At 36.0% G+C, this 23,011-nt stretch overlaps 1 protein-coding gene across 4 annotated transcripts in view; it reads right to left on the reverse strand.

Moving 5' to 3' along the window:
- Epha7 (EPH receptor A7) overlaps positions 1–23,011 on the reverse strand; it is a 153,101-nt gene that overhangs the window by 74,474 nt on the left and 55,616 nt on the right. For all 4 annotated transcript variants that reach the window (XM_008833039.2, XM_008833033.2, XM_008833028.3 and 1 more), the window contains exons 4-5: positions 21,971–22,126; positions 20,491–20,826 (exon numbers count right to left, since the gene is read on the reverse strand). In XM_008833039.2, coding sequence (XP_008831261.1) covers positions 20,491–20,826; positions 21,971–22,126 — 492 coding nt within the window. The remainder of the gene's footprint in view (positions 1–20,490; positions 20,827–21,970; positions 22,127–23,011) is intronic.

The raw sequence follows: 23,011 nt of genomic DNA on the forward strand, positions 1-23,011 counted from the left end.
AGGGGTCAATTACACTGGTTACATTTTTTCAACTTGACACAACTAGACACATTCAGGAAAAGAGAGCCTCAATTGAGGAAATTCCTCCATCAGGTTGGTGTGTGGACATGTGTGGGAAACATTTTCTTAATTGTTAACTGATGTATACATAAAACTTAAGAGCTGTTGAAGAAGTATTTTTGAACATAAAAGAATGAAAATTTTTGAGAGAAAACATCTCACTGGTAAGATTTCAATTAGGAGTGACAAAACCCACCCCAGCACCTAACATTGGGCAACTCAAATGACCATTCTTGGCTTAAAAGAAGTAAGCTGGGCTCATGTGATTTCTCTTAGGACACTGACTCCTGAGACAGCAACTTTGAAGAAACAAAGGGATACTATTCAATTTGGGCAATGATGCAGTCTTCTTACTACTCCCATAGAAGCTGTACATACTCAGCGTGGCCCCTCTGTGCATGTGACCTAACTAAAGGAAGGAAGGAAGGTCCACTGGGGTGAGTAGCATGTTCCCCTCCAGAGAGTCCAATGAGCAAAGCAATACTTTCACTAAACAACACAAGGAACAAAATAAGCAAAGTTCTCGGGTTTCCAGTTTATGGACAACATTAGGAAAGGGGGAAGGACAAATCTGAGCCATACTTTGTAGAATCATAAAACCAAAAGAGCATTACAAAAATCCATGTTACCAAAATCAACATAATAATGGCATCACAAAGGATATGTTTGACCTCTGTAACACACAGAAAACTAATTCCCTCCTCCTGTAGCTGAAGGAAGTAAAGTCGTTTTTAAAACTACTTTAATTTTTAAACTTCTGTTCCCTTAGGAATTTTTACATTCACTGCATTAGATTAAATGAATATTTTATCTTTTTCAGATCTGTCATAAAGATGTAAATAATATACACCTAATATAAATAATTTCAGAGTAAGTTCCACAAGATCTGAAGGACATCCTGGACAAAAAACATTTATCATACTTCTTTCCAAGCAGTAGAAACAAACATTCTGATTGTTGATCATTAGCAGTTTTTACTTCAAACATGTTTGAAAGGTTTTGTCAATTAGCAGCAAAGTTAGACTATAAACAATATCAATAAAAATAGGGAAATAAGTAATCCTTTTAGAGATGCTGGTGGATCCACAGCATATGGACCAAACCAATCATAAAGTTGGCTTCACACCTAATAAGAGAGTTATGCCCAGAAGTATCAATATGGATATATTTGATTTTTCAAATACTTTTCAAAAATAGCTATTCATTTTTGAAAACAAGATTATCTCTTAAATAATACATTCTACCCATTAAAGAGTATGCCTGAATTTATATGTGCTTTGGAACTCTGTGGATTTTGTCAAATCATAGTCAATATCTCAAACACTTTGATAAGATGTTAAATGTTTTCTATGCAATTTGCTTTGTATAATAAAAATGTAGCATAACTAGAAGGTGAAGCCTGGTCTCTTACTCCAGGTGATATCCTTTTTCTACTGCATGACAGGTGAGGTGACATCTAGAAAACATAGAAACACGTACTTGTATCAGAAGACACTGAGCAACGAAATTAATGAATTAAGTTATGAGCAACATGAACCCTCTCTTAAAATGTGGGCTGATCCATCCTTTTATGCTAGTTGGAAGGAGAGCTGTGTTTTGGAGGGAATGGAAACACATGATTATGGGGAAATCGAATAATCATTACTCCATAGTAAACATAGCAATTCAAAATTTTAAAATAAAATGGGCATGTGTGCCAATCATTTCAATGAAATAACGGGTTGATTGAACAGACGCTGGAACATTAAACTAGCCCCACAGGCTATAATACCTTATAATACCTTGGGTATAAATTCTACCATGGGTGTAGAAATCAACCCTATAAAAAGGGGTACCACCATAATTAAGGAAAAGCAAAGATGGTCTAACAGCTGTTCTCAAGTTTGATTTTCCACATGTATGTCACACTTCTGTAACATCAAATTAAATTTTCTAAGATCTGCACTGATGTTCTTCTAAGAAAACCCAAAGGATTTTCTGTTGTCCTCATCCTTACACCTTTTCGAAATTCTGCAACTTTCAACCATATCTTCCTAAAATACAGTTTGCACAATAAGAAGGAGAAGGTTAGGAAAGCACATGCCACAGCTCCTTAGAGAGATGTAGCCATAAGTGCTTTTAAAATAACTTAGCAAGATACTTTTCCAGAAGAGGTACTAAACTTTATCTACATAAGACAACTTTTTTCAGACAATGATCATGAGGCGATAAAGGAATAATCACAGCAATCAATGTCAAGAATTACCGCAAGTAAAATGTACAGTTGAGGCCCGTTTCCAATGACTTCCTCGGTGTGATTCTTACAGGCACCCAAATAACAATTCTATACATTACGTCTGTTTAGTAATTAGGTATTTCTTCAAAGGTTTTGTTTTATGCTATGAAGTAGCTGTCATAAAACACCACATCATTTCTCACTGATGACACCCTGAAGTCAATACTGAATAAACAGACTTTGATTAGACAAGTTTGCATCAAGGCAAACCTAGACAACAATGTGGTATATTTCTTTACACAGTAAAAGGGAAATAATGAGTCGATTTTTGCAAAAAATGTGTATTATGTAACTACTTTTCTATTACATTGGAGTCTGACTTTTGAAAATATTTTAATATAGGCACTGGCTTAAGTATATTATCATAAAATTAGTATCAGTGTATGCTTACAGTGAAGCTCTTCTGCTTAGGCAGTTTAGGTTAAGATCAACAGTGTCAGGGCAGAACTTGGTGGGGCTGGCAGCTACTGAGTAGAACTAAGCCAAGCAAAGCTCAAATAAACACTATACTTAGAAATTTAATGAATGAATAATATTAACAGAATACAATAAACATGATAATGGAAATAATTACTTTTTTATGGTGCCAGAGGTTGAATGAGCCCTGGGTCTTGTGTGTGTTGGGAAAGCACTCTACCACGAGCCACACTCCCAGACAGATGTAGGATTTTTAATGCCGGAAAAGTGCATTTCAATTAACTTTCATGAAGACAACACACTATAAACAATAAACATTTATCTACAGAATCATAGCATTATATGTATATGAAATCTTTAATCAGGTGTGAATTTCTATAAGAATAGAAAATTTCATTTTTCTCCTTAATATGTTGGTTACATTTTTTATTATTTACAATTTCTATCTAGGGCCACAATTATAATTTTAAAATAGTTAAATGCTATGGTATGATACATTTGTGTATGACAAAATAAGGAACTTTATGTAAGCTTTATTATTATTTCTTGTACATCCTTTTAATTTATTACACATCCTAATAATAATAATAATATAGCCTAAATTCTGAAGGCAAATGGGAAAGCTATTTCACAAAATACCCAAAATTTCTAATACAATTCAATAAAATTTAGAATATTTTTAAATCCAAAATTAAAAAAAAAACTGATATGATCATCATTGTGATATAGCAAAGGTTTAAGGCAATTAAATTGGACATGGCATTATGCTAGTCAAAAGACATATTAATTTTGTATCTTTTAAAAATATTTTATTCGTTATTTTCATTTATCTGTATGAGTATATTGCCTGAATGTATGTAAGTGCACCCATGTTGTGCAATGCCCTTGGAGGTCAAAAGAAGGTGTTGGATCCCCTGGAACTGGTGTTATGGACAGTCATTAGCCACCTTGTGGGTGATGGGAATCAAACCCCACCCCAGTCCTTTATAAGAAGAGTCAGTGCACTTAACTGCTGAGTCATCTCTCCAGCCCTAATTTTGTATTTCTATTAAAGATAATTTTATACTTCTAGACATAATTATTTAGTCTACACTTCCAATACTACAGTTTAAAGTACTGTACAATTAATGGAGAGCAAACAGTGTAAAATGCTGGAGAAATGTTCAAGAAGCACAATACGATGTTATCACTTCTGCTATTTTGCACAGAAATCTGTATCTTCCTTTCTTTTCTATATATTGTAACAAGGATGTTCTGAGTCAAATCACAAATATCAAGGTTAAAAGTGTGATGCAAATTCATTTTCTTCCCTGATAGCCATGAATATATTTACATATTTCACCTTTACACTCAATCCTACACTAAACCAGTATAGACTGTGATGTGTATCCTTTATTTAAATTTTTTCACTCTGACTAACATCATATTTATCAGAACTGACTTTTTGTAGAATTAGAACAACAATGAAAATCAAGGACTAGAAAAGAGAAGTCATCAGGGAATTCAGGGCTGAGCCAGGGGCCTGTGCATCCTCCTAGATACATTCCCCAGCCACTGTCTCTGTCTCTGTGGGAAATTTGTGTCATTCCTACCTGCACTTTGAATAACATATTTCTCACAAAATGTTGCAAATTTGACTGCTAGTAAGTCAATAAAGTGTTAACAGGCAGGACTGAATCCTTCAAAATCTTTTATATAACTTCACTCTGAATTTCTCGGTCCTGAAAAACATATGGGGATGCATATTGTAAAAGTTTCACTCCTTCTGTTCTTAGTATTATAGAATGTGGCTTTTTGACTAATGTATAGGATAGCCATCCACACCTGTGATGTATTATCTGCCCAGGACTGTAACAGAAGCTTTTTGCTCTGACAAAGCCTGCATCTTGAATTCCATTTAAAATTATATAGTTTCTTTGGTATTTACATTATAATTCCAAAGGATTTATTAAAGTGCTGGGTACCACTAAGGACATAAAGAATCCCTTTAAAAATAAAGCAGTGAAATAAGTATATTTTTAAAAGTACCTGTGCTTTACAAGAGAAAACACTAGAAAGGATTCCGGATCTAGAACAGTAAGAAAAAGAAAAGTCCAAGAGGCAAAGTGTGCTGGGCTGTAAGTTAATGACCAATAACTGGTAACATAATAGTTTGGGCTTCTTTTTTTTTTGTCATTTTGAGACAGGGTCTCCCTGTAGCCCCAGCTGTCCTGGAACTGACTATGTAGACCAGGCTGGGCTTTTTAAAAATATATATATAATCCCACTCCTTTCTAAAATGTAGACTAAGAATCTATCACATTGTGTAAATTTTTATAAACTATTTCCTTATCAAGATATAAATAACTGTAAATTAGCTTCTTTTCCTTGATTTTTATGAAATACAAATAGAAAGTGACTATATTTTCTATTAAGCAAGAACCAGATATTATTTTCTGTCAAATCACAGCTAGTGAAATACCATTATTTCTCCTTCAATAATTTCCGAGATGGCTGTACAGAGACGGAAACATGAAGGCTGTGTAATGCATGACCCTTACTATAATCTATGCATGGTACAGATAACTATCTTTGCTACCAAATCAGACTGGATAGACTTTAGTCATAGTATTTGAATTTAAAAAGTTAATTTAAAGCAGCATTTTAGGGTTAGGGATTTAGTCCAGTCAGTAAAGAGCTTGCCCACAAGCAGGAGGACCTGGGTTCAATCCTTAGAACTCAGGAAAAAAAAGCTAAGTGTGTTAGCCAGTCCTTGTAATCCAGGAAAGATGAGTTCAAGACAGGCAGAAACCTGGGGTTCTCTGGCCTATAAGTGTAGCCTATATGGTGAATACCAGGCCAATAAGAGACTCTAGCTCAGCAAACAAGGTGGATGAGAAATGAAACTTGAGGTTGACCTCTGGCCTCCACATACATGTGTACATACATGTACACAAACAGAAAACTAAGTTCCTTCAAGTAGCAAATTAAAGGGAAAAAACAGTTCATGAGAAGTACTGAAAGGATCAAAACTTTGCAAGTGCCAAAACCTTCAAGCATTTATCTATTGTATAAAGCTTTAAAATGTACAAGAAAAAAAAAAAAAAACAAAACACAGCTGTAACCTCACTTTAGGTACTGACCCTTGATTTATAAGAAGACCAGAAAAATATTCCTTACATTCTTTGCTGTGACTGAGATTAGCATCAATAAACCAAGCAAATATAAGACAGGCATGACTGTTCCAGATTCTGCTCCTAGGCCCGGTTTTACGGCAGCTTGCACATTAGTTGCTCATCTTGTCGAAAACCAGGAGGCCGGTGCTCATCTTGTAAGAACAGAAGTGATCCCATTGGGATCCCAAACAGATCCCAATTACTACTGAATTAGACAACAGCAACTTCTTGCTTTGAATAACATCCTCCTCCCAATTTAGAATTTTTAGCATATACTTGAAGGATATTCAGAGCAGTAAAAGGACTATTAAAAAGGAAGATAGAACAAAGAAACTTAAAGCAGCCAAGCAACTGTTTGGTTTGCCATTTATAGGGCTAGGGGCTGGGAAGAGAGACAGAAAGGGTTGAGTGAAGTAAAATGAGCAATTCAATAGGATCCGGAGTGTCATTTGACTGTATTCTGTTAGAGGCACAGAAGATTGAAAATCTTCACAGAGAGTACCACGAAAACAGCAGAGTGTAATGCTGCTTTGTTTTCAAATGCACAATTCAGAATTTCACTTTTCTCCCATGGGAGACTGATGCAGAACACAGAAGAAAGATCTTCAACGATGAGGCCCTCCATAACGTCAAAGATCATCCGTGGTCAAAAGCAAGGTTCCGATGACACACGTCATTTCACAAAGGCCAGAGTCATGAGGTCTTTCAGTACGTGAACGTATTTACACATTGATTTAACAAGGCTACAACAAAAGAACATTTCCAGTCTTCACAGTATAGACCGTAACTGAGATCTACTTCTCTGTGTGTGTCTCCGACCAGTTCTATCAAGAAAAATGGTGACTCCTCCAAATAGAGAGTCAATCTGGGCATTTTATTGTATTTCACTTAGAAAACCTGTTTGAGTCTCAAACGACCACTTAAAGATGTTTCAGATTTGCATAAATGTGTGCAGTAGGTGAGAGACTTCTCTCATGGGGAACCAATAAAAAGAAAATATTTTAATACTTTTCATTTCAAACAGTGAATGTTATAGACCAATTTTCTATTATTCCCACCTGATCTCAAAATGCATCTCTGAGTTGGAAGCACCTGAGAAAACGAAGTAAATATCAAGGGGAAAAAAGGGAGCCACAAACCAGCCAATGTTGAGCCGGCAGGACGGCTCAGTAGGTAAAGGCACTTGCCAGGCAAGCCTGGCAGCCTGAGATTGAGTCCCTGAACCCATATGAAGGTGGAAGGGGAGAATTGACATCACAAACTTGTCTTCGGACTTCCACATGTGTGCCATGGCTTCTCACACATCATGCACACACACACACACACACACACACACACACACACACACACACACACACACACACACACACACACACACACACACACACACACACACACACACACACACACGCACACACACAAATTTTAAAAATAATTTTAAAAAGAGAAATAAATTCCCAGGTAAGAACTTGCTCTTAGCTCACCTTTCATGGGATTCTTAGGATGTTAGAACATGGAGTTCATATTCTAAGCATGCCTTTCTGTCTTCACTTAGTTGCTCACCACCAAAACACACAGCATGAAAAGAAAGGAGGACAGAGAGAAAGAAAGGATATGAACAGAAGAAGAGAAGGGAGGAGAGAGGTAATTTCAGTGAGTAAGGCAGGGAAGAAGTGGTCAAATACCTCAAAAGCAGAAGACGAGTAGAGAGAATATAACCACATTTAGCAACAAGCCTGGGGAGTGTGGAAAACAGAAAAGCCAGTGTTCTAGGTGAAGAAAGATCTAAACTGACTGTCTTTGTTATACTCTGCAAATCCAGAATGCACATGGAAATTGTGTTCTAACCTTTATCTCGATTTTGCATACATCAGCTTCCTAATTTTTGCTTAGGACTCTAAAGTAGTCTAAGAAAATAGTAGTATGTGTGTCAATGTGTATAATCAAAGGCTCATTTCTGGTCAATGCATAATAATTAATGGAAAAACCTAGAGTATGAGAGAATTTTGAGGTACCTCATATTCTTGTACAACACTAGGAAAGTGAGCATTTTGTTTATAAACCTCCTCCAAGCTGAATCATCAAAATTCAGTTCTTGCCTGCTGATACTCTAGTAAATAAATCTCATAGTCTGGCTATAAATGGGCTTAAATTTCAAATAAGTAAATAGATGATTGATAGATAGGTAGATAGATAGATATAGATATATGTGTTTCCAAATATTTACAATTTCTCAATGATATCAATTATCTAAATTATTCAATAGAAATTGAACTGAAAATAGGTTAGCTTGAATTATTTTTTAAGTTTGCCAACAATGTCTAAAAATCTGAACACACACAAACTGTTGATTTTTAGAATCTTTTCACTGTTATTCCTATGAAACCATTGTTATTGAAATGTCATATATCCAGCCTTCAAAATGCAATACAAATTAAGATGAAAAGTGGAAGACCTGTGTTCTGATAGCAAATTACACATTGTGTGTTATGGTATATATCATAAATCTCCACAGAAAGAGATTAATAAACTTATCCTAAATTACATACATATTAATTTTATATGCATACATGCGTTCACACATAGTACCACAAGCACCCGACATTTGTTGTACAACTAAATTTTCAAGTTTCATGGGAATAAAATAACATGTACACTTAGCACCATTTTTTGAAAAAATATAGAAACTAGTTGTGTTAAATAGAGTTATAAGTTTAAAGTTCAGTTTTAATAATCAATCAATTATATCTAGCAAACCCCTGATAATTACTGGAATTACCCACACTATGAAAATTTTGTCTAGACACCAGATTTTAGAAATGTCAACATTACTTGTTCAAAGAATACTCACTCAATAATTTATTATTCTTTCCTAGTGTGGGTTATAGGAAGGGTTAAATACTAGACTAGCAAAGCCAACTTTAAACATGTTATAGTACTCACCATTATTTTGTAAATTTTTTATGTGTATGAGTGTTATGCTTGCATGTGTGTTAAGTGCACGCAGAGGGCAGAGGAGGACATCAGATCCCCATGAATTGGAGCTATGGGTGGTAGTTAGCTGCCATGTGGGTGCTGGGCTTTGAACCTGGGTCCTCTGCAAGAACAGCCAGTGCACTTAACCACTGAGTCACCTCTCCAGCCCCCATTTTGCTAATTTTAACAAGACTATATTTTGACAGTTGTAGTTATGAAATAACTTTCCAAAAATCCAATCTGGCACAAGCAATTCACAACTACTTCATGCAATATTGTGATTAGCGAATGAGATTGATGTGATTACTTGTTCCAGGTCAAAAAGTAATTTGATTGACCTGGAATACAAACTTTGTTAAATCTAGTGGCCAATTTGTCTGCTGTGACTCTAAAGTCTACCTTTCTTTTAAGATGCACTATTATAAAAAAAAACTGAGTGTATTTTGTTATATAAAAATAATCTTAGCTCATTATATTTATTGACTCAATACCCCAAGCAGTACATGTTTTAGCATGTCAATACACTGAAGAAATTCTATGCCTAAAGAATATATAGAAGAAAACAAATGAATTCAGAAGACGTTTTTTCTGGGTTTTAAATAATTCCTAAATTTTAAGCCAGACCCTGTTGAGTCACTATATAGTCTCTCTTATTTAAATTTTAACGATTTTATTTCTAAATATTAATTATGTGTGGACATACTTAATCAGAATGGTGTTCTAGGGAATAAAAGGAACTACTGAAAGTTATACACTCTCATGATTCAGAGTTTCCAAAGCAGCTCAGTAGCAGGACACAAGCTAAAAGCCATAAAGTACTTATTTGGTATATATGTCTAATTATTAGAAGTAGATGACAATAATGTATTTTTAAGGAAATAACTTCATCAAAATTTATAGCAGAAATTCATATAGATGTGTGTGTGTGCATAAGTGTAGACTTATGTGTCCAGACTTAACTTACTGAGAAATGAATAATGATAATCACTCAAAATGAATCATTCTGGCCATATCAATCCCAATTTAATCTATTACTTGTAAACTGTTGTTAGGAACATGTCTAGTAATATAATTATGATATTAAACCTCTCCAGAAATATCATTGGTGGTAAAATATCTTCACATATCATTGTAATTAAATTAAAGTACTATAAAAAAGAAAAAACACATTTCAAAATGAAAAGAGAAACTAATGCTTGGATTAAGAAGTAAATGTTATTTTTTTTTAAAGATGTTAAATATTTTAGGAATCCATAGTTACAAGTAAAATGTGCTTGATTATTTTAATAAAAAAGAATGATCGAATTACAGTTACACATTAAGAGATAAATCTCATAAATGAGATTTTTTTAACTATGTAGTTTGACCATAGGGATATAATCTATTTTCTTGTGGAGATAGAGGCGGGAAGTTGTGAGTAAAGTCAGGGCTGGAGGCAGATACATGGAGTATTTAAACTTCATTAAATTTGTTAATTGTGCCCCTATGTAGAAATTTCATACAACAAAAATGCAATGCACATAGCATTTCATAGAAATGAAAATTTCAATTTTTATGCAAATTACACCTGCTTGAAGATTTCACTTTTACAAACCTTACACTCTGTAGGTAGCTGTTTATGTGATAAGAAAGTACTTCTCCTTTCTCCCAGTATCATGAATCCCATTTTCCAAAATGCTTTACTGTGTATCATTTTAACCTCTTCAGTGTACTGAGGCTTAAACTTCCTTTTCTTCTCTAAATCAGATAAATCTATCCCTTAAAACATCACCAGGAATTTAGAACACTTTCAGACAGCCAACCTATCTGCTATCCATATTTTATTCCCAAGGAATTCTCTGAGTGTTTTAAATGTCCTCTGAAATCAAACATTGCATGTATTATACTCACAATTCCTAGCTCTGAATCCCATAGATGTGCAAAATTTGGTGGCCAGCTTATCAAGAAAAACGACAATTATGTATTTCAGAATAAGTTTATGTGTACATAAACGTGTACTAAAATAGCAAAATGATCTTTGGCATTAATGACTGTGAGAATTAAGCAACCAAAGTCCAAAGATGGGCTAAAAATCTGGTATCCGAATTCAGAATACAGAAAGCTTTAGAAAATAGAGCATTACAATATAAAGTGGAAAGACAATTTTAAGTGCTTCTGATTTTGGTTAATCTCAGCCAAATATTCATATTACTTCAGGAAAACCTAAATTCTTGAACTACAATAACCTGCTGAATTTTAGATCAGCAGACAGATACAGATGTCACCTGTATTTACCAAGTTAGCACACACCCGTCCTCTCCCCGCACCCCAAAGTGACCACAGATTCAGTGCACCAAGGACGGAGAACTGGCTAGTTCTATGGCTTTCTCTATCACGACAATCTGTAAGTTTTTGATGCATACGTGTGATGTTAAATATAAATTATTCACAGTATCTACAAGAAAAAAATCTAAGACATAGTTTCAGGATTTGGAGAGCCTTAGATCCCTTTCAGGGTCTGCTTGGTGAAAAGACCCAAGACCCATTCAAGCACACATAATTCAGGAGGTCTGCCTGCCAGCAATAAAGGCCGAAATTGGATACTTGGTGAGATTAATTACCTAGATAGGGGTTGATAATGCAAGTCAAATGGGAATGTAATTAAAGTGCACCTTCCATGAAAATTATTCATTGCTGATGGATCAAGTGACAGATAAATCAAAAGGTATTTAAAAAAAAAAAACTACAGGTTAACTTGAAGCAGGCCTTTCCTCTTTTTAAAGCTCTGTAATTGCAGGTGTGCAATTCACTCTTGCCGTCCTCTCCAAATCAAGATACTATAAGACAAAAGGACAGACTGTAATGTAATCTATGAGAAGCAGGGGCCAATAGGAAAGCCATTAGGATCCTAGTTACAAACAAAAGGTCGGCTGGACTGGAACCAGTTGGCTGGCAGCTTTCACAAAAGAGCGTCACTCTGCTCATACCAGAAAGGGGCTTGCAACCGTAAAGGAAGGCAAGCGAGGAATTAATAAGTTGACTACTCCCTAGGGTGCAATGCTTGCGGATGAAAGGCACGCTGTGGTAATCAGACAGAGTTATAAATTAGGTAAATCGAAGGGCACAAGAACTATTTGGCATCATCATTATTAAATAAACTCTTCCTAGATGTGCTGTTAATTCTTTACTGTCAATACACTTATTTACACTCCAAGAACAATAAAAACAATGTTTTATGACAGTGGCAGGGTAATTTCAGCCACCCAGAGGGGCACTAAATCTAATTTTCATGTTGAGTTCTCCTGGATAGGTTTATTATACACCTAAGAGCAGACAGATAGAACAAAACGTCCAATTAAATGATAGTTTATTGGAGAATATGACTTTTACGTGCTACTCATTTGCTAGCGCCAACTAATGAATACATCTTGCCATTACTGAGTCCTGTCAAGAAAGCACAGAACAGTGGTCTTGTCTGTAAAAGCAGACTTGATGCCACACAGGAAACCATCCCATCTGGTAGATGGCATGAAGAACTCATTTAAAAAGACAACTTCGCTAGAAAAAGATTACAAATTTAGCATGGATATCACAGAAATGAATTTTTAGGAAATGTTAAATATATGGACTCAATTTTATAAACAAATAATTGTGTGACTTTCCTAAAGTTTTATAATTTCAAGTTTAAACTTGTACAAATCTGAATTCAAACATCAAGAACTAATCTACCCAAGATATCACATATGAATCTTTTAATCTTCAAAAAGATAACATAATAAAAATCTATTTTGCACAGATCCATAAGAATTTAAAAGGCTACTGACAAATATTTAACAGAGTTCTAACAAAAATATACTAATATGTTTTGGATAAAAAATAAATTTGATACAGTTCTTTCGACATGATAAAAACACTATAGGGGAAGAAAGTTCATAGGCAAACAGACAACATGGAACTTAGACATGGAAATCTAGGGCCAGTGTTTGTGTCTAGGGTACAGTAAGTAAATGTAGAAAAGCACAGCTGTCAGGTAATTATCTGTTTACGGATCTTGCCTCCTAAAGGTTGTGCATTAAAGTTGAAATGGGCACAGTGAACACCCGGTGCGTGTTATCAGAAGACAGGGCTCCACAAGCTCACAGAAGGCTCCCATTAGGAACTTAAATCCAAGAAACTAAAAAATAAACTACTCACGAGTTGTTTAACTACTCACGAGTTGTTAGATTTGTAGAGGCCTGTCCAGAAAGGGACTGAGAGTCACCAGGAGACCATCATTACAATCTACTCACCCACTTCAACCCTGGACTGAACAAAAGGAATGAAGCATCAAAAGCAGACAGCAGTCTGGAGGAGGCCAGTTAGTGTGATTTCTAACATAACACCAGCATTTAACATAGCAGGTACAACATAAAGATTAGATTAACATCCAAGTTTTGCTCAATAGTTTAAGGGAGTTCTGCTCTCAGTAGAAATGTTAAGATTAGATATGTGACTAAAAGAGAAAGTAAAGTTTGATCAGTATTAATAAATGTTGGAAAAAGCAAGAATAATTTCAAAACCCTTTGGCAATTCTAATTTTGCATGTGGTGTAGTGAGGTGGGGTCGGGGTGTTGGTCTCCTAAAGGTCAAACCCAGAGAACCGGAGGTAAGCACTATCACAAGAAATACATCTTCAGTCCCATTCTCCCCCATTTTAAAACACATGACCACACAGCATAAGACATAATTTGTGATCTATGGGTAACAGAAGAGGGACAAGGAAAAGGGTAAAAACAAAAGGTACACCAAAACCATACTATGTAACCACGAGCTGAGTTCAAGTCTATAGGATTGTGTGCATAGTTACACACCAACTTTCCCCATGAGATACACTTTGAATTCACAGCATTTTATAGCAGAATGATAATATATTACAGGAGACATGGTTACGTATAGTTTATAAAATTAACATCTTTTCTTTTTATGACCTCTATTTCTGATATTATCAGGTTCTCAACAATGAGATTTATGGGAGGCTAAATTTGGGTTCTTGGTGATGTCAGGTCTGTGAGAAAATAGGATGAAATGTCAAAACAAGGAGAAAACAAGGTTATGATAATGTATTAGAAAAGAACAAAGACAGTAATTTTCCCCAAACAAAATTCAGGCTCATTTTCTGTCTTAGAGTCTTTAGCAGTTTGATAAATGTTGTATGAAATCAGCATAAAAAGCAATCTATTACAATTCAGTTCAGCCAACGCCAAGCATGCCTGCTACGTATGCCACAGTGTCAGGCTTTGTTTTCAACCATGGAAATAGGATTACAATTTTTTTTTCTACTTCAAGTTCTCTAGCAAAACTGTTTTTCATTGCTTCAAATGTTAAACACACTGGATTTTCTTGTCTTCATTCTGTTGACCCCCGAAGACATTTGAGTCTATCATTATCTGACTAAGAAAGTGTCCCTTCTTCACTGGCCGTGGTCGCCCTCCTATCTAACTTGGCTGCCCCTCCATTTTCCTTTCCATTGTGTGATTTGGGTCTTCCAGTTCCTAACAATGGGAGCTCTCAAAACATTTTTGTATATAGCTATGATTTCTACATTCTACATATGGTATGGTCTCCTATGTGCAGAGTTAATAGTTGTGTTAGAGCATTAGCATTTGAATAGCACACTAGTACTATGGCTAAACCAGGATATTGGCTTTTTTATCATATAGAAATATCTTTACGGATGCTATGCTTAGTGCTCTGTATCTTCCTATATGCTGAAGTTAATGACCAAATACTATGAAAACTAGATGCTAATTATCTGATGCTAACATACAATGGATAATTAAGACCTGCATGTTTTAAATCTATGCTAATTGCTCTTCACACATCTCCTTTTGTGGTCCTTGTCCTTAACAGGACAAGCAGCTACAGGTCTGTGTGCATCTCTGTCATGTGTTTGTCACACACCACACATCATCTGCTACGCGTGTCGTCGATTAATTTTGTTGGGATGCAGCAATTATCTCGCCCTTTCTGATTGACCTCTTTGTAAATGAAGTGCAGGAAAGTTGGATAATTTTTCATGGGTATTTCACCTCTTAATTGATCCTGTTCATTGATTTTAAAAGAACAAAGTCCTAAAAACAGATTGAAACAAGTAACAATCAGCCTTTGCGGTTATAACTGACAGATCTGAGGAACAAGATCTTGATAGTGGTCTCTACTTTATCCTATTGCTTGGCTCAGTTGGTTAAAATGGTTAACGACCCTCGTGGATCAATGTCTTTTCCATGGACCCCTAATTTACTGCATTGCTGCATAAGTACAGATGTGTTTGGATGGCTCTGCATCATTCCACCAGATTGCTTGTCTGAATCAAATTTGCTTCAATTCATCACCAACAAAGCAAGGAATAAAATAATCAACATTTACTCTCTCTTTCAGTACACTGACACTGAAACAGAACAACTAAATGCTTATCAGTGTAAAGACTCCTCCGTCTCTCCAGGTGCTGGCCCTAAAGCTGGTTCTGGAACTGAGGAGGCATACATGAGTGAGCATGGTAGTGCATATGAACTGGAGCTGCACAGAACCCATAACTTCTAATACATGGTGCAAAGTGTTTTAACATCACTAATCTATGCATATAAAACTCTATTTTCTGGCTTTTCATGACCTGAAAAGTATTATCTGTTATTCTTGGTCTTAAATGAAAAAAATTCAAAAACAATGTCTGTCTCCACAATGCTGTTATTTTTGTAACAGAGAAATGGAACATGATTGGCTCACAGAAAAGATTAATGACTCACGAAAGCCTGTCTGTACAGTGGAACATAACCATTCAATGACTGGTTTTGGTTGAAGAAGTATTAACCAAAAGTATCTTCTGAATTAATTCATATGAAAACACATGACAGAGATGCATATAGAGCCGTGTAGCTGCTTGTCCTGTTAAGGACAAGGACCACAGGAGGGGAGGTGTGAAGAGCATTTAGCATAGATTTGAAACATGCAGGTCTTAATTATCCATTTAGCATCGAGTTTTCATAATATCTTAACCTCAGCATACAGGAAGATGCAGGGTACTGAGCAGAGCATCTGTAAAGACAATGGTGTAGGATAAAAAGGCCAATGTCCTGGGTTAACCATAGCACTTAGTGTGCTATTCAAGTGTTAATAGTCTAACACAAGTATTAACTTTGCACAAAGGAGGCCACACCATATATAATTTATTGTTTAGACATGAATGTAGATAGTAATAGCTATATATACTTGACAAAAAAATGTTTTGAGAACTCCCATAGTTAGGAGCTGGCAGAAGACCAAAATCACAGGATGACAACTTAGCATAATAATCTTCCAGATTTATTATTTTTATTATCTTTTATTGTTTAGTAGTTCCAGAAAGATAATGAATTCAATATATATTTAAGAAGGTTCATATCCTATAAGAGTTTTCACATTTTACTTTGGTTCATATATGAACATAGTTTTGGTATTTTTTCCCCTGCATATTAATAGTAAAGCGTAAGTGGTGTAGTTAGTCCCATTTTAGTTAAAACAGGTTTTCTATTTAGCACTTAAAGAAATTTACTTTAAAACTAAAATGGTTATTCCTTTATTAACATTATTTGAGAGGATGCATTTCAGTTGGCTACAATTTTGACTCAATTCATTTTCAGTACTAAAACAAAAAATCTTCTATGAAGGGTAACATAGTTTAAAAATTACATAATTTTATTGAAGGATAATAATCCCGGAATGTTTTTTTAAAGATGGGGCTTAAATTTAGTAAGTTACAAATCTGAGCCGCCAAAATAGAGAGCTATAACATTTTTTCACAGGAAAATCTTATAAGCAGAACTTACTTCTTAATCATGTAGAAATTGCTAGATTAAAATTGCCAAAAAATATGACAAACTTGCTCAAGCTTAAAAACTGAAGTGAAAATTCATAACTAATTTGTACTGAATTCTGCACTACCATCATGGTACAACATTCTACATTTCATTAGACAGTAAATCAGCTTAAAGACAAAAACCTGCTGGACATACAGAAGCAAACACGGTTATTCATCACTCTGACCCTTTACTGCTTTGACGATTTTTTTTTTTTTTGGAAGAGAAATCATTGATGGTGTTGACTTCCCACAACCCTGCAGAGAAGAGAAAGTGCCCACACCTTATTTGGTCTCACACTCACAGAAACAGACAGTTCCCTTCACCATAATAAGCTGAAGGTGAATTATTTCAGAGATGACTAGTTCTACTAATCAGTATGGTTTGTTACCATACCGTGGCCTGACTTTAAATTAATTTTCTTATAGATCTGGAGGCTGGACGCCTCCAAAGAAGGCCCAGCAGGGTTGAGGTTCTGGTGAGGCCACTCTTCCTGGGAAGACACTGCTTTCTTTCTGTGGGCTCAGGGCTCAGCTTTTCCTGAGTGTGTGTGGAGGAAATGGAGGAAAGGAAAGGGCAGCTTTCTTCTTGTGTCTTCTTGTGAAGTCACCAGCACCATGGAGCCATGGCCTCACTAGACAACTTCACTTCCCTTTCGCTCCTGATATGACCTCATCAGGACTTTAACACATGAGTGCGGGAGGAACTTTGCCTGACCCAACTGACTTTTCTGCTATAGATGGCATAGATGTGCTCATATATGCGTGTTTTATTAGAACTAATATTCTTTCTAAGGAAGTTTTTCTTTTTAATACTTGTAGTGTTTTTTGTACCCACTGGTGAATTGATTATATTTTGTTTTACCCTTGTGGAAACTGTTGAATTTAATGTTATTTTACATAATCAGTAAATGTTCTTCAATGAAAAAATATATTTTCTTAGTATCATTTTTCCAAGAAATATTAAAAACACACCAACCTAAATGGAATTAATTCATTTTATTTAACTGATATGTAAGTTGATTTGTGCCCATTTTAAATCACTGGAAAGAGATTATTTGGTTAATTTATGGGAAAAACCAGTCATAGACAAATGATATTAATTCATGTGAATAAAGCTATAAAGGAAATGACTTTTGGTACTGTCTTTTTACTGTAATTTTGCTTATATATAATGCTATATCACATGACTCTAACAATATATTTCATTTAGAAAATTACATAAACATTACAAATCAAAGTAAAGGGTACACAAAAATAAATCTAGGCATTGAAAACAATAAGAAAACTGGATTAAAATATGCAGTGCTACTTTTAAAGTTTCTTAAAGAAAGGGAAACAGATGACAAATAATATGTTTACCAAAGTTATCCCCAAGGCTATTTTGTTATTAATGTACATAGGAAATAGTACTACTTAGTAGGCCGCCCCCTTTTACTTAATAGCTCTTCCTACTGACTCTTGAGTCAACCTGTAAATTCCTGTGCATGGGATTACAAAACTAAGCTATTGAAGAAGCAGTCTTTAAAACAATTACATACATATTCTGGAAAATTCTGAGGTATCAGGTGTTTTTTTCTATTGATTGCCAAAATTTGAGACACCACTATACAATTTACTCTGTGACCCTTTAAAGTCACATACTTAACCACAAACCTTTTACCTGTAAAATGGTATCAGTATTTGCTTGAACGTCTCAAACTGACTCAAACTTTGATGATATGAAGTAGGAGTGCTCACCCATGTACAATAAAACTTATGATGAAGGAGAGAAAGAGAGATCGTACTGAAGGAGCTAAGATGTCTGTACCGTTATGATAGATGCCCTCCTGTGCGCTCATATTTTCAGAAAATGTCTGCCTCATATGATTTTATTTACAGAATTAAAGATAGATGGGATTTAAAAAATAACTACAAGTAATACATCAAGTATATTATGGAAGATATACAAAAGTTAAGTCAATCAGCTGCAGCTATGCTACTTGCTAGCTCCCAAGACCTAGTGCTCCCTCCTCACAGTACATCTGATTTCCCAACAACAGCTCTCCCAGGAGCCCTTCACCAAAATCATTCTTGACTCAGCCCAGATCATTGTCTTCACTACAACACAGCCTGAACTCTGCTGCATTATTTTCTTTACATAATTTAATTTGTGTAATGGATGTTGTGATGTGGTGGTCACAGTCCCCTTGATGAAGGACAGAAGAAATTATTCTACCAGCTGCAGAGATGGCTTCCAGGCAACAGACTTCACTCCCATGCCCCTTCAGAAATTAGTTTTTTATCTGAAAAACACTACATTTCTTCTCTGTGAAACCTACAGCCCATACCTGCATAACACAGGTATAAATTTCATTTCAATCAAGGACAACACGGAAATTCATTAAAGCTAGAGTAGTCTCCGGATATGAAAGATTTCAACAAGACCATATCACAGCTCATTTCTCCATTTATTCCTCTGCTCAGATTGGTTTCCTTCCATCTTTTGTGACCATGTAATCCCACGTACAGCCCCAGCAAAACTCCTCCAACCAATCTCCATCTTGACATCTGCTTCTTAGGGAGCCCAATTTGAGAAACAATCATTTCCCCTTTCAAGGAGTTTCAGTTTTCATCCTAATTCCTTCCCCTGTGTTTTCCAGAGCACCACAGCAGTCATCAACCACATTAAAAAATGGAGTATGTGTACACATACTCCTTCACATGAGTCCATATGCAGCTTTCATTATACAGATCTAATTTAAACAGGCAATATGGTGTTAAACTTAGTAGAAAAAGGAAGAAAAGATTAGGCTTTGCCTATTTTGGGACAATGCTGATAGGTTTTAGACAGCCAGCCAAAGACCACAAAGAACTTGTGGTAAGCCTACAGCAAAGCTCTCACAACTCCCTCCTCTAGAGCAGGGTCAGTTAGTAACAATGGTGGCACAGTCCTTGGCTACATCTACCACACTGACAGCACTGAAGCTTTCATCAGCCACAACTGAGAAAACCTCCAGCTTCTGAAACTTCTTCCAGGAATGAGATTGTTCTTGAGGTTTAGAAAATGCTCAGTTTCTCAAACTGACTATTTTGTGTGGATTTTCCAGAACATATTTACAATAACAAAAAATGACTAAGAAGGGCATTTCAAGAATTAGTAAAAAATTAATGAAAGCTAGTATTAGGCTAATCTACAAGTTCACAATTATAATTTCTTTTGAAATGCTCTTTAAACCTGCCAAGTATTCAGGTTACAATATTTTTAACAATTATAGCATCCCATATCTACTGATGAACTTAAAATTCTCTTAGGAAATTTAAAGAATTCCATATATTACAAAGATGGCATTCTATGTAGTAGAAACTGGCTATGATAATATAATATGGCACAATGAACTTGTTTATATTTCTGTCATGTAGATTGTGATCATGAGCACAAATCACAAATCACATCAAAAATTTAAAAAGGGAGAAATACCATTTACTTCATCCCAACCAGTATTTCACGCTCCTATTTTAAAGCTTTCAACAAAATTGATGGAGAGACATTTAAGCTGGTCTACATTTTATCTCCTTTTATATCTCCTACTAGAACATTTAAGACATTAGTAAGTATAGTAGTAGTTTAACAGGCAACAGGAGAAATAAGTAAACATAAGTGTGTAAACAACCAGTGAACTAGCCAAATCTATTCCCGTATAGTGGTGCTAATGAAACACTCAAGCAAGATCAATAACTTATGGGGTGGCATATCTGAGTAAGGACACAGAACATACCTGCTTGTCCAGTGGTCACACTGACGGCTGCGAAGAGCCTCTGAGATCGACTTAAGTCAGAAACTCCATTCACGGCTTCCACTTCAAAAGTGTAGTTCGCATGGGCAAGCAGGTCCATGACAGTGACATAGTTATCCTCCAGTCCTGTCTGCTGGGGCATGTATCCAATGTTGCTCCCACAAGGAACACATTCCCCTTGTTCCCAGCTGCACCGCTTACACAGTATCCTGTAGGTGACATCATTCCTGCCCCCATTGTCTGCCGGAGGACTCCATTCCAAACTGACAGTGGTTTGGTTGATGTTGAAAATGAGGTTCTGTGGTGCCGAAGGAGGCCCTTTGGAAGCCAAAAGTCAATAAATAAACAATAAACAAGTAAGCGAAAGAAGAGCAGAGCATGCAAACAAAATAAATGGCATGCATGCAGGATCCTAAACCAGGGTCTCGATGACCCCATACACGGGCTGCCACGCCTGTCTTCATGTCAGCACTCTAAAGCCTGAACTGGAGAACCTGAACAAAAGCCGTTCTGAATTTACTTGGCAAGAGGTTTTCCCTCTTTTCCATTTAATATGTCAAAAGAAACGGGACAGGAGCAGCAGCTGTACTTTTGCCACAGTCTTTGGCAATTTTGTTTCTAAGCAATTAAAAAAGAAAAGTTAACATACCTAAGAAAAACCGTTGTGTGGTTGTTTAAAATAGTGTTCCTTTAACCATATAACAGTGAATACATTTATTCATTGATAATCTATTAAAAATGATTGGTAGCATATATGGCAGAATACATGAGGCCCGTTCAGGGGGAGTGGTGTGAGGGTATGGATGGGGGAGGGGGTCTTAATTTGATTAAGAACTGTTGTATAACATGTACAAAAGCTCAATAAAAATATTTTTTAAAATGATTGACAATAATTTGTGGGACTGCTTTATATTTGGACCTCAAACATTCATTAACTGAAGCGGCAGTATGAGATCAGTTCTGCTAATCTGTGGCATTTTAATTCAGAAAATATTACTTACTGCTTAGTCACATCTCATAGATTGTAAGACTAGAAAATATGATTTCTAAGAGAAAAGGTTGAATCAAATGTTATTTAAATGCCTCATAAGGTTTTGTTTTGTTTTGTTTTGTTTTGTTTTGTTTTGAGATAGGCTCTCCCTGTAATGGGGCTGACCTGGAACTCACTATGTAGACCAGGCGGGCCTTGACTTCACAGAGATCCTCCTGCCTCTGCCTCAAGGATGCTGGGATTAAAGGCATGTGCCACCACACCCAGCATGCCTCTTAAGTTCTGAGACATGAAAATATTAAAGATAAGCCCATGTCATATCACTGTTTAACCTTATCTGGTTATGGAAAAATTTAAGAATATTTAAAAATATTTTTTCAGTCTTAATGCTTGGCCCGGGAAGGCCACACTGAACGGTACAGCTGAACGGAAAGGATCCGAAAGCCCTTCATTTTCACATTTTGAACTTACTTGTGCATGCAACGTATGGTGGGTCAGACGGAGCTCTATAATACCCATCCTCACAGTCACATCTTGAGGAGCCTTCTCTGTCGGAAAAACTGTGGGTCGGACAACGAGAACACTGAAGATCTTGCGAGGACGATTTGTAGAACCTGCGGCCACAGGCTGGTATGAAAAACAGCAAAAAGCGGAACGTGAGAACAAGTAAGTTATTTTCAAAGATATTTATTATTCGTTATTATTATTTTTGTGTATGAGTGTATTGCCTGCATGTATCTAAGGGCACCCCTGCTGTGCAGTGCCCGCAGAGGTCAGAAGAGGGCGTAAGATCTCCTGGACTGGAGTTACCGATGGTTGTTAGCTGCATGTGGGTGCTGGGTCATCTGCAAGAGCAGCCAGTGCTCTAAGCACTGAGTCATCTCTCCAGCCCTGAAATAGGCTATTTTTAAATACATGCATCTGAGTTGTTTGCCTCAGTCCAACACTGAATCCCACATTGAACAGATGCATAATTTATTCAGGTAAAATCACAGAACATTTACAGCAACATTTGAATTGAATATCAGTAATAATGCTGTACAAGCTTTTATCTGAATAAACATGAAACATCTTGTCCCAAATATTCAAGAACTTCGTGGTACAACTTGAATCCATGACAGTTCTAAGCTAGCCCTGCTTTTCATTGTATGAACTTTTTTTTTTGTTAATAGAAATAATTAAGTCCTAAGAGAAGGCGATGGCTGTGCCACCAGAAATAAGGGGAAGCGGTGACCTGGAGGACACCATAATCTTTTTCTCCAATGTGACGAGAGGTGATACAGTGATTGCACTGAGGAACAGAAAGCTGCAGATGCCTCAGATCCCCTCATGAAGATGTTGCTGCTCACTTCGATCCTACTATTAGGCTAATAACTATGCACTACTTAATGTCCTTGGCTGTTTTATGCACTTATGTTTATCTTCAAGATTTAGCAAGTTAAAAGTTTTCATTATTTCAGCAATGCTGTTATTAATTGATGATATTCTACACTGAATACACCAGACATTTAC

The sequence above is a fragment of the Nannospalax galili genome, unplaced genomic scaffold, assembly GCF_000622305.1.
Source record: "Nannospalax galili isolate Female #2095 unplaced genomic scaffold, S.galili_v1.0 scaffold550, whole genome shotgun sequence".
In the NCBI taxonomy this organism is placed as follows: domain Eukaryota; kingdom Metazoa; phylum Chordata; class Mammalia; order Rodentia; family Spalacidae; genus Nannospalax; species Nannospalax galili.